The sequence below is a fragment of the Myiozetetes cayanensis genome, unplaced genomic scaffold (genome assembly GCF_022539395.1).
Source record: "Myiozetetes cayanensis isolate MyiCay16 unplaced genomic scaffold, myiCay2020 scf6-25, whole genome shotgun sequence".
In the NCBI taxonomy this organism is placed as follows: domain Eukaryota; kingdom Metazoa; phylum Chordata; class Aves; order Passeriformes; family Tyrannidae; genus Myiozetetes; species Myiozetetes cayanensis.
Window position 1 is genome coordinate 28,305,895 of NW_026087853.1, and position 14,976 is coordinate 28,320,870.

The window sequence follows — 14,976 nt, forward strand, 5'->3', positions numbered from 1 at the left end:
TTCATATTGTAGGAAACTCCAAATCTTAAATTTCCTTTCAGTACTAATTGGATCAACAAACAAAACAAAGCAACCCAGAAATTTTAAACACTCAGCTATATTGGGGGTTCTTTATGTGGGTGGGTGGGTTTTGTTTGGTTTTGGTTTTTTTTTTTTTTTTTTGGTTGGCTGGTTGAGGGTTTTTTGTTTGGTTTTGGTGGATTTTTTAATATTGCACCTTTTACTTTCTACTTTATCCCTTAACTTTCTAAAAATGTATGATACATGTAAGGGAAAAGTGCATTACTAAAGGCAAGTCCTTGAACAGTTTTTGTTTGTTTTTAAATAAGCAACCAACACAGTGCCACATTTAATGCAACATTTTGGGAAAAGCATTGCTTTATGAGAATTGTCATCACATCTACAGTCACATTATTTCCTAAAAAATACCCCACAGAAGTTTCAAAATACCCTACCATAAACATATAATGTTTATAATATATAAATAAAATAATGCTTACATAATAAATACAGAATTGCACTGGATCCCATGGATTCTGGCCTTGCTCTCCACAAGATTTTTCACTATTACACACCAAGAGAGGTCAGAAAACCCAGACCAATACACAGTACACTATCAGTAAAAAACAGTCCACAAAATAAGAACTCAAAATCTTCTTGAAGGTGAAAATGTAATGTTCTCCTCTAGGATCTGTATGAATCCAGAAAACTCCTAATAGAGGCTTTAGTTTCAGTAAATATTTCAGTCAAAGAATAGTAATTTTCAGTATATCTTTCACATAAGCAAAACCATTATCTTCTCTTAAATTTAGTCATTATTAGGTTTTAATTCAGAGCTATACAGAGGCAATATTGTTGGATATTTGGATACGCATGAGGTCTTTTCAAACTTAGGTCATATTTACATACTTTACCTTACAGTACTTTTTTTTTTAACTAACTCCAATCCCATTTCCAGAGGTTGTCAATGACAGGCAGCAAGACAACTCTTCCACAATTGGGCTTTTCTTCATCCCAGTTAGTCCTGTTTCAATGTTCTTTATGTGTCCTCAGCACAAGAGGATTATCAGTGAGGCGATTTCTCCCCTGACTCAGCTTGCAAAACATGTGGTCTCATTTTAGAAAACATGGTATTGCCCAATAAGACATGACTGCTGCTGCCAAAAATCACTCTGAAAAATAGGGCAAGCCTAAACTGCTGTGGCTTGTGCTCAGGAACAGAATCCTTGTGCTTCTGTACTCAGCTTCTCTCTATGCACTTCTGGTGCCCCTGAACTACTTCCTTTACAGTAGTTAAGATACGTTCTGTCCCTAATGACTGTCTCATCTAAAAATAAGTGCTCTTGACACACAAGAGATGTCAGACTAGCACAGCAGGATGCTGAAGCGTCTCTAGATGCGTAACAGGGCTTCTCTTACACCGGGTTGCAGCAATTTAGGAATTCACACTTGATAAATGTGATAAGGGCGGCTTCTTTTTATCTCTTGCAAATGGTGCCAGGACTGATATATTCCTGACCCTTATTTGGCAATCCAGCTTGTTCTTTTATGCTGTTCTCTGGAATCATAAAATTCTAATGTTTGATTAGGCAAACATGTACTGTTATTGTATATAATTTTTTCACTGACATGTATAGATGAACTATGTAATTGACAGCAGCTGGCTCAACTTTTTGCTTGGGTCTACATTTTCTTAAAAAATACTCATACAGAAACATAGTCTGTTTACTCTGACAGTGTTTCTCAAGCAGAAGGATAATGCCTGAACTCTGGAAACTTTCTTACTTATAGCTGAAATTACTCCAACTTTTTTTGAACCCTGTTTTCTAGATACAATGGTACAGCAACAGGCCACTCTGCTTTACACTTAAGTAATGCTATTACTTGATTCAAATATCCTTGTCCTTGCTCCTTTTTCAAGGTGAGTGAAAACTGCAATGGAAGCTAAATGAAACATACTCTCTTTCTTAATAGCAATATATTACATTACCCCTCATATGGGTTAGATTAAGCTCATTAAAGCCCTACCAAAGCAAGGCCCAGAGAAATGATCTGTCCTTGTTAGGACACCATAGAACACCTTGTTAGGACTTCTGTCCATAGGAATGGGGAAAAAACCCCTCCACTTTCTCATAACTATAGAAACTGAGAGTGAATAGTACGCAGGTGTTGGTTCTCTCTTTCTTCTATTCTCTTCAATGTAGCAATTTTGTAGATGCCTGTCTTTGCAGGTTTTGGAAGTTTGAGTACTGTACTTTTTCAGAAACCTACCAAAAACTTAGGATACTTAGCTGAAAGCCTTTCAAGAAGGTTCTTTTCTAATTTGCAATGGAAACAGCATTGTTTGAAAATGTTATAGCATATTGTTACACTGTTATTTGGCTTTTCTGATAGGTATCTAAGCAACCAATACTCTGAGAAAAAGGATTGTAAAAGAACTGCACTTGAGAAACCGCATAGCGAAGGGCCATAAAAACAGCTTCCAGACTGTCCCCAAAACATTAATTTTCTATTGATTGTTTCTACTGGGAGGATTACCATGTTTGGCAAAGGAAACCATGCTGTCATATATCTTAACAGCACTCACAGCTTCTTGACTGCTGTGGGCTGTGATTTATTTGTTCACTAGGACATTCGTTTTTGTCTGCTGCTACAAGATTTCATGTGTAACCTAATTCTTGTTTCAGTAGAAATGTATGTCATCAAGTTTATCCAGTATCTGATCATTACTGCCCCTAGGTCTTCTTTTAAAAGAATTCAGTGATTTCAGAGAATAAAACTGGTGTCTCTTGTCCTGTAAGCAAAGCCATTCTGTCAGAAAAAGTTAACTTCTACTCCTCATGAGAATACTTTTCTTCAGGATTCATATCCTTTTATGTCCCAGGAAACTGCAAGGTTCATTCCAAGAGGGAAGGGAAAGGACCAGATGCTTGTTTCTCCTCTGAAGGAAATTGGCTCCTTTGGTACTCGATGTCCTCTACTAAAGCAAATGCAAGGCAGGTTAGGAAAAAGTAACAACCTTAGGAGTTTATTATATATTATTATAGATTATATATAGTATGTCTTATAATTGTAAACTGCTTATTGAGACCTGCAGCTCGTCTCTTCTTTCCCTCTTGACAAACTTTGGCCTTTGCCACACTGCCAAGCCCTTTCGAAATCCCACAGAGACTAAAACAAAAGCAACTGTACTTTGAGAGTGTTATCAAGGCACTTTCTTTGATAATACCTACACCTGCACTTACTGCATTATTTCAGTCACAGATGGAAGAGGGCCTGTACTTATATAGTACTATCTCAGCTATACATGGATGACAGAACCCAAGTAAATTGCTCTTTACCTTTCTATTACTGGCCATTACAGAAATTGCATTACAGTATCATTTTTACCTTAGCAGCACATCAGTGTCCAAAGGTTTTAACTAGTCTGGAAAGCAGTGCCTATGTTGCTTTACAGGCTTAGTGTAACAGAGGAAAATCAAGCAATTCATGTAAGGGTTGGCTAAATCAATATGAAGAAAAACCACTAGTTCTTTAGTTTCACTCAAATGTCATGTATGGATTTCTTATTATACAGGTTTGGAACAATAAAATAAAGCATATTTATATCTTTTCCTCCAGTTCATACCTTAGAGGATCTTGCCCTTAGACAGACTTGGATTTTGTTCGCTAGGTTTTTATGCACTGCTATAATTCTTTGCACTAATACTTGAAGAGAATTTTTTAAAAGCTATCTTAACAATGATTTTTTTCACTTACTTATTCTGCCTTCTTAAAATAATTTATGTGTAATTTTTTTTGAATTTTCAATACATTTAGTTTAACAGTTGGATCTTGTTATGTACTAAAATAGAGATGCTAAATCCTAAGTAAATACTGACCCTGGAAAACAAACCATTTAGATTAAAATTCCAGTTTTAGATTCTTTCACTTCTCTCACCTACTCTTTCTTGTAAGAAAATGTAAGCAAAACATAACTTTTTCCCTATTTTGGTAGGAAAGACCAAGTTTATTCTTTACCAAAAATTAAAAACAGAACTAAAAAGCTTGGGGTAAAAGGCTGCAAACTCCTAATATTCCAAATCAAAGCCTCAAGAACTTTCCAACCACTCCTAGAAGAAAAACATGATTTTGCCAAGCTTTTGAAAATGCATTTTCCTAATGCTACCATGTCTCTGAAAAAAGCCAAGTTTAACACATGGAAGATGACATTAAGAATAGCAAACAACGTGCTTTGCTCAAGTTACCTCAACAAAACCTTCCATCTCTTTTACAGGTGGTGCTTGGTCCCTCAGAAAGCTGCATATTAAGGCTGTTCAAGCTTTTGCCATTGTTTGTAGTTTAATTGCCTCTTTCTGCACCTTAGCCAGAAACAACCTTCATTACAACTCCACTCACGATTTTAGGGCAACACTGAAGTCTAGGACAACTCTTGTTCTACAAGGACTCAGCCAAAGTGACTTCATACTCCTGGGGCCTGCACACAGAACTCAGCGTCACACAGGTAGCTGTGCATATTGTTCACTGCAAACTGTGCGCAACCCAAAACGGTCCTTGAAGCTCCTTTCAACTTCAGGTGCTTGCTGATAGTCCTTCTGTCCTAACTATTGATAGAGTCTCTGTCAGTTATGTTAGCCATTTTAGAAAAAAAAAGAAAACAAAAAAACACCAACTGCAGAATCCTTTTCAAATTGCCAAAATACTAAAGTAAATGATTGTCAGATTCTGTATTTATAGAAAATAGGCTGGAAAACAAAAAGATGACAATCCTCAGCTGAGCTAGCTGCTTGTGACCTGAAGGCCTCATATTATTCAATTCTGCATGCACATGTGACTGTTACTGCATGAAACTTAACAGCCAAATGTTTAACACTGCAGTATTTTTTCTCCTAAGTCAGACAATTCAGTAACAAGCAGTATGCTCCCTTCAATCAACACAAGGAAGGAAAGAACAGAAATTCTGCTCAAATGATTAGTTTCTTCTTAGAGAAAACTTAATTTCAGCAAAGGAAAAATGTAAAAGAACACTGTGTACCAAAGGTAAGTATTTAGATTTGCTGCTCCTGACCTCCCTTCTAACTGATGGGGGGAGAGTGATTTCAGGGGTAGAAGCAAATGAGATCTCAGGATGAACACACCAGATGTGTTTCATAGAGCTTGGCTTACATTTAACTTGATATTATTTTTTTTCTGTATTATACTACAAAAATACTAAACAAAAAACTTCAATGCTATTAAAAAAGCTTGGAAGTCAACCATTCTCTAGTCATTATAGCAAGTCCCCCTGGCAGGTTCACAACTGCAACTCTTGAAAACCAAAAATTTTCCATTTGTCAGCAACAGAAGGTGATCTTATGGCTTTTGCTGTTTGAAAATCTACTTGGAAATTCATAAGTCTCATTAAACCACTGAATAATTTGCCAAGATGAAAAGTAATCTTAATGAATCAGGAAAAACCCTTTCTCTGATCACTTTAGGAAATGTGTACACTCAGAAGTTACCCTAAAAAAAAAAACCACTCAACCATTATGTCATTAATATCAATATTGTATGTTTTGTATACCCTGCATTCAGGGAACTAACATTTTTCTTCCTTGTTTGGCTTTAGCCTGGGCAATTACTGTGTCCTTTTAAAGAAAAAAAGACATTTATTTCAAAACACTAATTTAAAAGTCAGTGCTGTTGAAAAGCTGCACCCTTACTTCTTCTGTAAGAATAATAAATTAAAAACAGCATCAGAAGTCAACAATGAGAAATTGCTGCAAGTACTTGGGACTTATGAAACCCCAAGTACCAGCAAATGCCACAATTCAATAGAGATTTTAAACACTTCAAAGTCACATGATAATTCAGATTTCTCAGACATAAGATTCTTAATGAACTTGAGCCTTTGCCTAAAATACCATCTCAGTGTACATATGCACAGTTCTGCATAAGGAGTTCTCCAGGGTAAAACACTAAGGAAACTGTAAAAAATGTCTGAAGAATATTGAATATACTTCATCAGTGAGGTGTAATGGGTAACATAGTGACCGAATTAAGGGTCAAATACTCAAAACTGGTATAAAAAGCATCTTTACTGAACAACTTATGAAAAGGAAAATGCATTTCATTTGAAGCCATTAAACAAATTACATTACCGATACTGACAAGAACTCAGTAGAATGTTTGCCAAACATCCTGCTAGTCCACAAAGCATTCAGTGAAAAATATACCAAACAGGTCACATTACACAAGCAACCCTTTAAAAAAAGTCAATATAAAAATAGCAATTTTTCTAATTGCTCTTTTCCCCATCCATTTTAAAATGCCTAAATGACAAGCATTCCGTCGATCACTTTTCAGTCTCATTCTCAGGTTCACTGTCTCCACTGTCACTGTCTCTTCCAGGGTGTTCTGGCATTTTTCGATGTTCATCCACTTCTACCACATTCAATTCTCCTTCCTTCATCATTTCTTCCAGTACCGTATTTTCTTCTCCTGCATCTTCCTGCATGTCTTGCCCTTCACCTTCTCTTTCAGTCTCTTCAGTTTGAGTCATTTCTGGTTCTTCAATCATGGCAGGTGGGGGCAGTAAATGCTGAATGATTAAAAAGGAAGGAGTTTTAAGTTTTTACATTTTAGTTTAAACTGTTCACCTTATAGTTAGGATTTTGCATTAGATACCAAGTTAACAACAAAGACTTAAGATTTAGAACCCTTAATGATTTGTAAGCATTTCACTCCTATATAAAAAAAATTATAATAATCTTGGCTCACAAAATGGTCATCTTAGATATTTTTTTTTCCTGAAAAGAGGGTATTAGCAACTCAGGACTTCCAATTCAGTGATAGCAAATATGTTCTATTACCCCAAACAGTCAGACAAGTTATGGTAAACATTGGAGCAACATGCATATTCCTACCTGTAGCAGGATGCTCTGCCTGGCATGCAGTAAAACAACTTGAACAGTGCCCTATTTTGCAAAGCTATCAGTGGTGGACTTAGAGGGGATGTCATGCTGCTTTTGGTGTTGAATTATGCTAAAATCAGTGTGACTCACTAACTCCAAAGTTAAACATCCTGCTAGTGAGGTAAAAGTGTGGCAGATAGGGTAAAGTACCTTTATCTAAAAATGCTAAGCTGACACAGCTGGCCTGGAGGCATGTGACTGGCCATCTATGACTTTATACTACAAAAGTGCAATCCCATTTTTCAGTGGCAGGTTCTTCTAACTTACCCCTTTTGGAGTGTGTGTGGAGATTCCTCCCTTTGTGGGAGGATATCCCTCAAGTTACCCCTTGAGGCTGAGTGAAAGAGTTTTGCACATGATCAGATTAGTGTGGTGTTTACTCAGTTCTCTGATAATTGTTTCTTTCTTTTGTAACAATATGTTAACATTATCTTTCTATCTTTATTTTGCTATATACTATACTAGGTTTTACTTCTATACTGTGTAATAAAATAAATTCTGATTACAATCGCATCACAAACATTTATCAATAATCATTCTTTTATATAAATATCTGTTACCAATGTAATCTGTAAGGACAAAATGTCTGAGAAACAGTCACAACCTGTAATTTTGTACACTTAGCATCCATTAACAACATCCCAGGCTAGGATTGGTCCTGCTGCCTTGGACCTCAGGAGGTTTTGAAAGAAAGGGGGTCCTTTCTGCACCCTGCAATAGTGGAGACCTCATAAAAAGCATTGACTTACACTCCACCGGACACTCTGCATGTCTATCTATTACCATTTCAGCTCTGAATCATGTTCCTTATTTTGACCCCCAACAGACTATCTTTAGCACAACTTATTTCCATGTTTACCACAGCATTTTACTCAGTACTACGTGACTGTCATCTGTGATTGCGAAGTTACGAGCTATGATGCGAACAAGGCTCAGTTCACTCATAAAATTAAATAATGTCTTTAATGTTTTGCTTGCAACGCCAAAAGTAGTTTGAGCTAGTTGTATCAGCATTCCCATTTGGAAAAAAATATAAAAATTTGGTGAACTAGGCGTTAAGTATGGATGCTATGATTCGGGCTGTCCAAAAACACTCATATTCTTGCGGCTGATAGCCGACTCATTCTTGAATATTGTGGATCATTTTAATTAAATGCAAGCTTGATAAACTTCCTTTTGGTGATTGTTCAGTTTTGTTTTCCTCAAAACCAACTTGGCTTCACATGACAAGTGTTTAAGTACAGTGAAGTCTTACCTTCAATTAGATGGCACTGATATTACTAGTATCACTAAGCATAGGCAAATTTATGAAGCAATTACGACCATAGCAGAGATATGAAAAGCATTTTTTACAGAGTTTGAAGTTATTGCACTGGTCTCTACAATCCACCTGTACACAGAAAATGCACTTCCAAACCAGAGATTGTTTCATTAAAAAAATACAGTCTTGATGCATGAGACAGATTCGGGCTTCTGTGATTTAGTTAGAGGAATGTTGTGCTTTATGACTACTACTGTAAAGACTAGTGTAAAAGAAAAGGAAAAATATTATGTTGTACTGAAGAGGACAAATGAAAAGTCATGCCTCCTTTGCTTTTTTTCTGTAGTTCACTTCTTGGCTTCCCCTGCAAGCAGAATGTGATTCACTGACACAGCAGGAAAACAGCAGTTTTGTAACTAATTTTAGCTAGCGATGGATAAGATTATAGGATGCCAAAAAGAATAACCAGCATTAGCAGAGGGATCGGGTGCATATTTGATTAAGGTGTCAAGCAAGCCCATTTTCTGGCAATATTTAGATGCTACCATCTGCTTTTCAGGGCATGAATATATACACTTCCCTGTTTTGACAGGGCTACTCATTTACACCCAAATGTGACCAGCTACAGAGTCAACTAAGTCTTCATCACATAGCATTTTGCATGGTTGAAAGATCTCCAACTATATTAGACAAACTGGCTCCTAAACAAGTGTTGTTGAGCTTTTAGGACTGGGTTTCTAACAAAACAGTGTGAGCTTCCTTCACTGCTATAAAAATAGCTGTAAGAAGAAGAGATTTTAGTAGTGTCACTCCTCTTTCTCCATCCCCTTTTCTTTACAGCACATTGTAAAATTAGAGCATTTCCCTGAAACAGTGAGAAAGTATCCTGTCTGGCAGGACAGCCTGGCAAAGGCTTTTTCTACGTAGTAAAATGCTGAAAATTTGGCTGAAGCTGTCTCACAGAAGAAAAAATAAAATCCAAGAATCACTGGATAAGAACTGCAGAGAAAAATAAATTTTCTATCTGAAAGTCTGACAATCAGTTAAAGGAGAAATTACACTGTTCCATATTTGATGAAACAGTGGAAGAAAGAAGATGTGGCACAGAGGCACCTTTGCATTACAGGACAGAACCTATATCTCACAGACAAGAACCTTGGACTATCTGTTCACGTATAGAGTCACATTCACAGTCTCTTCCCACAGTCAGCTAATATAGAGTGAGAAGTGCCCTTTCACATCAACGTTGTCTACTCTTGGAAATCTTTCAGAAGAGCAAAAACCAAAATAAGGGAACTTCAGAGTACCATGAAAGAATAAATTACAGGTAAAATAAACATGATACATGCCAGACATTGGGTGAAAGTTGATGCAGCTGACGGGTAGCATTTAAGACCACTCTCCCTTCCGGTTACTGTCAACTAGCTGTAGGCTTTACAGATCCAAGTATGCTAAGTAAAGGCAGTTTTCTGCTCAGTATACTTTCTAAACTATACTTACGTAAGATAACAACGTGTTTCTATTGGGTTCAGAGATTGAACACTGACAAAACTAGGTACAAAAGCATCTACAACTGCTTCCAATGCCATGCAATTTTGCTTGGTGCCAAACTAGTGCTGAAAAAAATGCTACAGCTGTGAACCAGCCTGGATAACACAGTGATTTATCATGGTTAAAATGGTTTCAGGACATGATCTAGTCTTTCAAAACATGCAGTGGTATTATAATCCCACTAGCTACACTTACCTGAAATATAACACACAAGTTTACTTTCAAGTAAATACTGAACAAGCTAGTTCTTTAGTATTAAGGAATAGTATTTTTGGCCCAGACAAAGCCATGTCTACCACTTGGCATCCATGACTGCTAGGGACCTTAAATTGGGTCTTGAATTTCTGGAAGATAGAGCCTTTGTTACTGCAAGATTTTTAAAGACCTCCATATTCTCACTCCCAGTAACAAACACTTCTTGAATTTTAAATGTAACAGGAACAGTCTCAAACCTCAACAGCTTCTCATGCCACTTACCAAAACACAACTTTATTTTAAGTGTACATATTCCAAGAGTTAGAAGGTCCTTACCTGTTGATGGTGGCGGGTACTCTGAATCATGTGCATATACATATTGTACACAAAGTTGGCCATTTGAGGCATGTTCTTAATAACATGTATTTGGTGAGATGGTCTTTCTCCATTCTAAGGAAGGGGAAAAGGTTGACATTCAGCAAACAAAGCAAAGCAACCATTATTCAAAAGTTATTTAACTATATCAGAAAACATAAGCCCCAAGAAATTAAATACTGCTTTTCAAAGAAAATAAATTGCTGAATTCTTTGGAAAGTTAGAAAGTATAGGTATTACACTTTGGGGAACTGGATTAATCATGATGTTGCAGTCCAAAGAAGAAATTTCCAAAGGAAAGGCTGGATTCTAATTCTTACTTCATAAAGTACATTCTGGACTTGAGTAATTTAACATATTAAAGGCACAAATAGTTAATGATAAGATTGGGACTTGGCCTACTTGCCCACCGCAGTCCAGCTCTTTCTTGCCCACACTCACTGACCATGCACACTGCATTCTTGTTGCACAAATGATCTGAAAGTTTCAACTGAAGAGCTCCCTCCCAAACTTGTCAACAACATTAAAGACCAGGGAAACATCTGAAACCGAATTTGGGGTACATGCAGGCACCCCTTCTCAAAGTTTCAGGATGCAAAGCAGATATGCTCCTCTATTTCTTCATTTAGCAGCCTTCTCTGTGTGCCCTGTGCTTAGATGCTGAATACAAACCTTTCCCTAAAGATCTAGCACATATTACAAATTAGGTTTTTGTGTTTATGAACCTAGCACAGAAGTAAAACTCTTGCAATTCTGGAAGTAATTTATAAGAAAAAGAATTAATTGGTTAAATTGGTTATCCTGAATTATTCGGTTAAATGTAACTTTACCTCTTTATATGAGAAGTGATTAGCTTTATGTAGCTTTTTAGAGAAATAACTTTATTTTGTTTCATACTAGACTGAAAACGTGTAAGCACTAAAAACTTACTTATTGATCACAAAATAAAAACACTGAATCAATTACACAGGCACAACAGTTATACTGATAATTAAGTTTTGTGGAAACATCAATTAAAACCAGCTAGCATGTATCATAATAAAAATTAACTCTAAGGACATTAATTCATAGATTCATAGAATCATTAAAGTTGGAAAAGACCTCTAAGATCAACAAATCCAATAATCAAGTGGCACTGCTGAGTTTGCCGCTAAACCATATCCTCAAGTGCTACATCCACACAGCTTTCCAAGGATGGTGATTCCATCACTTCCCTGGGCAGACTGGTCCAATGCCAAGAGGCAGAGGCACAGGCACTGGTTTAGCAAAGAAAACAGTTTCATCTTCCATAGCCCACTCAAAAAAAGTAAGCAAACACAAACACCCATTACAGATACCAAAATCCAGTGCAGCTGTTCCTACCTGTCTTGCTGTTGGAAAACATTCTGTGGGAACAATATGGAGGTGAAGTGGTCGAGCTGTGAGTTGGCTGAAAGCTGGAGTTAGTTCAAAACAGTTCTGAAATAGTGATACCCTTGCAAAGATATAAAGTCCAAGTCTGGCTCTTGACATGGCAACGACCAATCGTCGGACATCCCTTCAGAAAACAAAATCAATCATGTTCTTTTTCACTGATAAATAGTTGCGATAAAAATAACTAAAAGTACACCGAAGTCTCAACTGAAGGAAATATAAAATAATCTGCTAAAAATACTATTTTGTCTTTAGTTTTTTCCCTACATACTGTTTCAATAGCTACCAAACCCTAGTACCATTATATAGAACTATATATATATAGATATAGATAGATATATATAGATATATATATATAGGTCCATTGTATCAATAATGACATGACAAAACACCCTTTACTATTTTCCTTTACACAAGTAAAGTTGAGAGTAAGCATGGAGAACAAATCACAACAGCATTTTTGTATCACCGAATGAGTAAAGATGAATTTGATAACTCATCTAACTATTGCTGATTGGACCAGTCTTCCTCCATGCCATCCAAAACAAAAGCACAAACATTTAAAACCACACATAATAATCCAACTCATGCAATGATCAGACACTTCTGATGCAAAATAAATAAAAGTCTCACTTACAGGAAAGGATCTATGAGAAAATTTAAGCCTGCATTTGCTCAACAAACATTACAGTCTTACCATTCTACTAGGGTGAAAGTAAGTTCAGCCTATCTGTAGTAATATAAACTAATTATAGTATAAGAGCCATTACTAAAGGATAAAGTGATCATGAAGAGGGTACCAGACATTTATAAAAAGAAGTATGTCTCAGCTTCATAATATACATAGCATTAAACTTCATTTCTACTACATACCCAAATAATCTAACATTTTTGTATAATGTGCTATAAACATTTCTCATCTGACATAGAGAACATGTACTTCAATGACACTACAAAAGGTGTTCTTACTTACCTAAGGTGGCCCACAGCTTTGGTACGCACCAGTGAAAGGAGAATATAATCATTTTGTTGACCTTGAAATCTGTCCACAGTTGTTACCTAGAGAATCAAAAACCAAGAAAAAACCTCCAAAGGTTAATCTTTGCGATTTCAATTAAAACACGACACTAAAATTTTAACATCAACTTTGGACTGAGATTGCAGTAAACAAGAATAGAAAAGAAAATGCTTCAACTGTTTTAGTTGGTCTCTAACCAAAAAGCCTGGAGTTTTTTTGCAAGATGTTAGAGGAGTTGTCTGACTGTATACTGTTTCTTTTTTTTTTAAATTCAGACAGCTAGCAGTGGGGTGCTAATACCAGAAGATTACGGAAAACCATTGGCTTTATAATACAGTTTTAACCTGCAGAATTAGCACCAGACTTTCATAATTACATTCTTTATTTGTTTTGTCAGATTCATCATATGTTTTATCAATGAATTTCCTCTCTGGGTGGACTTTTCTAGAGGTGTGGGTTTGGGGATTGCTGTTTTTATTGAGGACAAAATAAATGACAAAGTAGAGTTATTCTGTCCCATGTAGCCTGTAGTCTTTTCACCTTCACCAACTTCATTCTGTCAAATTACCGACTGGCAGAAACAAGGACACTAATTATGAAATTCCATAGAACAGATTCATAAATGTGTTGTAGACCAGCGAATACTTGCACAGGTAGCTGTGAATCTATTAAATTAGTCTTATTGACAGCATGACAATTTAAAAACACAGAAAGCAGAACCACTCCAATGACTAACATATTTTCAAAGTCACCTTGTTTGGCCGTCCAATCAGTGGATTATTTCCACACCGCTGATTAATGACATCACGGATCAGGTGTTTCTGTCCATTGTATGTTGTCAGGATACTTATCTTGTCTGCAGGATAACCAAGTAGGCACATATACATGAAAACTGCCACAACGTACTCTGCTTCGCCAAGATTCTAAAGTTTAAAATGAGAGAAAAAGAAAAGAAAAAAAATAGAAGACAAAGAAGAGTTACTCGATCTGTAAGGTTAAAAAGACTTAAAAAGAATAACACCTGAGACATTGTCATTTATTTAGACAAATATCTCAGTGCTGAAATGCCTCTAGATCTGATAATTCTTTCCTCACTTCATACAAACCACTTTGAAAGACTAAAAGAACCACAAGTAGATTTAATAACTTTGCTCTAATTCCTCTTCAGAGAACTACTGAAAATGTCTACATCAATACTATTGTTAGGCACCAACTGAAACTTTGCAATATTTACTCAAGAGTTCCAAACAGTCACCCCAAAGAGCTGCAATGACTCACTCTCCAGTAAACTGAAAGTAAGAACTAGCTGAACTAGAATAAAGTCCTTTCATGTATTCGTTAGGAGACAGACATCTGGATTACGAAATCCAGTTATTTCTACTGGAGGCCATACCTATTCAATTTCAAATGATCAGCTGTTATTTTGTATATTGTAACTTTCTTTCTGTGCCCCTACTTCATAAGTCTGTCCCAAAGCACCACCCTTCTAGCTACAGGAAGTTTTGTTCTATTTCCAGACTGAAGTTATTCATAGCCTGTTTAAATCCATTTTCTGTCAACAAAAATTATCTTTCAGGTTAAGAAGTTGTTCTCAAATGCTGACATTTACTCCTGCTCTATTTATACTGGGAATTTTATCCCCACTTGGCGCATGTTTGAATAGGCTGGACATACCAGCTTCATTTATTTTTTCTTACTAAGTGGGCTCTGCATTACTTGGAAAATGCAGTTGCCAGGCATATCAAACACCTGTGGGTGTAAAGCTATTCTACAAATTTTAATCCCCTCTAAATCTGGAAAGAAAAGCCCAAATTCACAAAGAGAAATAGTACATGGTGGCAATCTGTTATCTCATGAAAAGCCATACAATGCCACCAACATATTCCACTAAATATCTTGCAATGCTTAAGATCCTGAAAAAAAAAAAAAGTAACAGTAGAAAGTAATAGAAGAGTTTGCACATGAAAGCACTGTTGTAATGACAAATGTGTTCTGTGTCCTCATATCAGTGTTCTTAATCTTCTTTAGCTAAAGAGTGGTCCAAGCAGTGCTCATACTCTCAGTTATCAGGCACTCTTTTCAGCTGTTCATCTTCCACTGGACAACTTTTTACTACTCCTGCATTCCAGCTTAAAAAACAAAATCAAAAGAAACTCTCTGACCTATTTTGTCCTCAATCTAGAAGTGGGATAAAGTGCATTATGACTCAT

General features: G+C 36.3%; 1 protein-coding gene across 1 annotated transcript in view; it reads right to left on the minus strand.

Annotated features, from left to right (window-relative positions):
* Nucleotides 1–6,059: 6,059 nt before the first annotated feature.
* The window catches only part of AQR (aquarius intron-binding spliceosomal factor), a 51,496-nt gene continuing 42,579 nt past the window's right edge, over nucleotides 6,060–14,976 (minus strand). Inside the window, exons 31-35 of the mRNA XM_050334889.1 lie at nucleotides 13,519–13,689; nucleotides 12,722–12,807; nucleotides 11,698–11,872; nucleotides 10,297–10,410; nucleotides 6,060–6,580 (exon numbers count right to left, since the gene is read on the minus strand). Coding sequence (XP_050190846.1) covers nucleotides 6,335–6,580; nucleotides 10,297–10,410; nucleotides 11,698–11,872; nucleotides 12,722–12,807; nucleotides 13,519–13,689 — 792 coding nt within the window. The 3' untranslated portion in view covers nucleotides 6,060–6,334. The remainder of the gene's footprint in view (nucleotides 6,581–10,296; nucleotides 10,411–11,697; nucleotides 11,873–12,721; nucleotides 12,808–13,518; nucleotides 13,690–14,976) is intronic.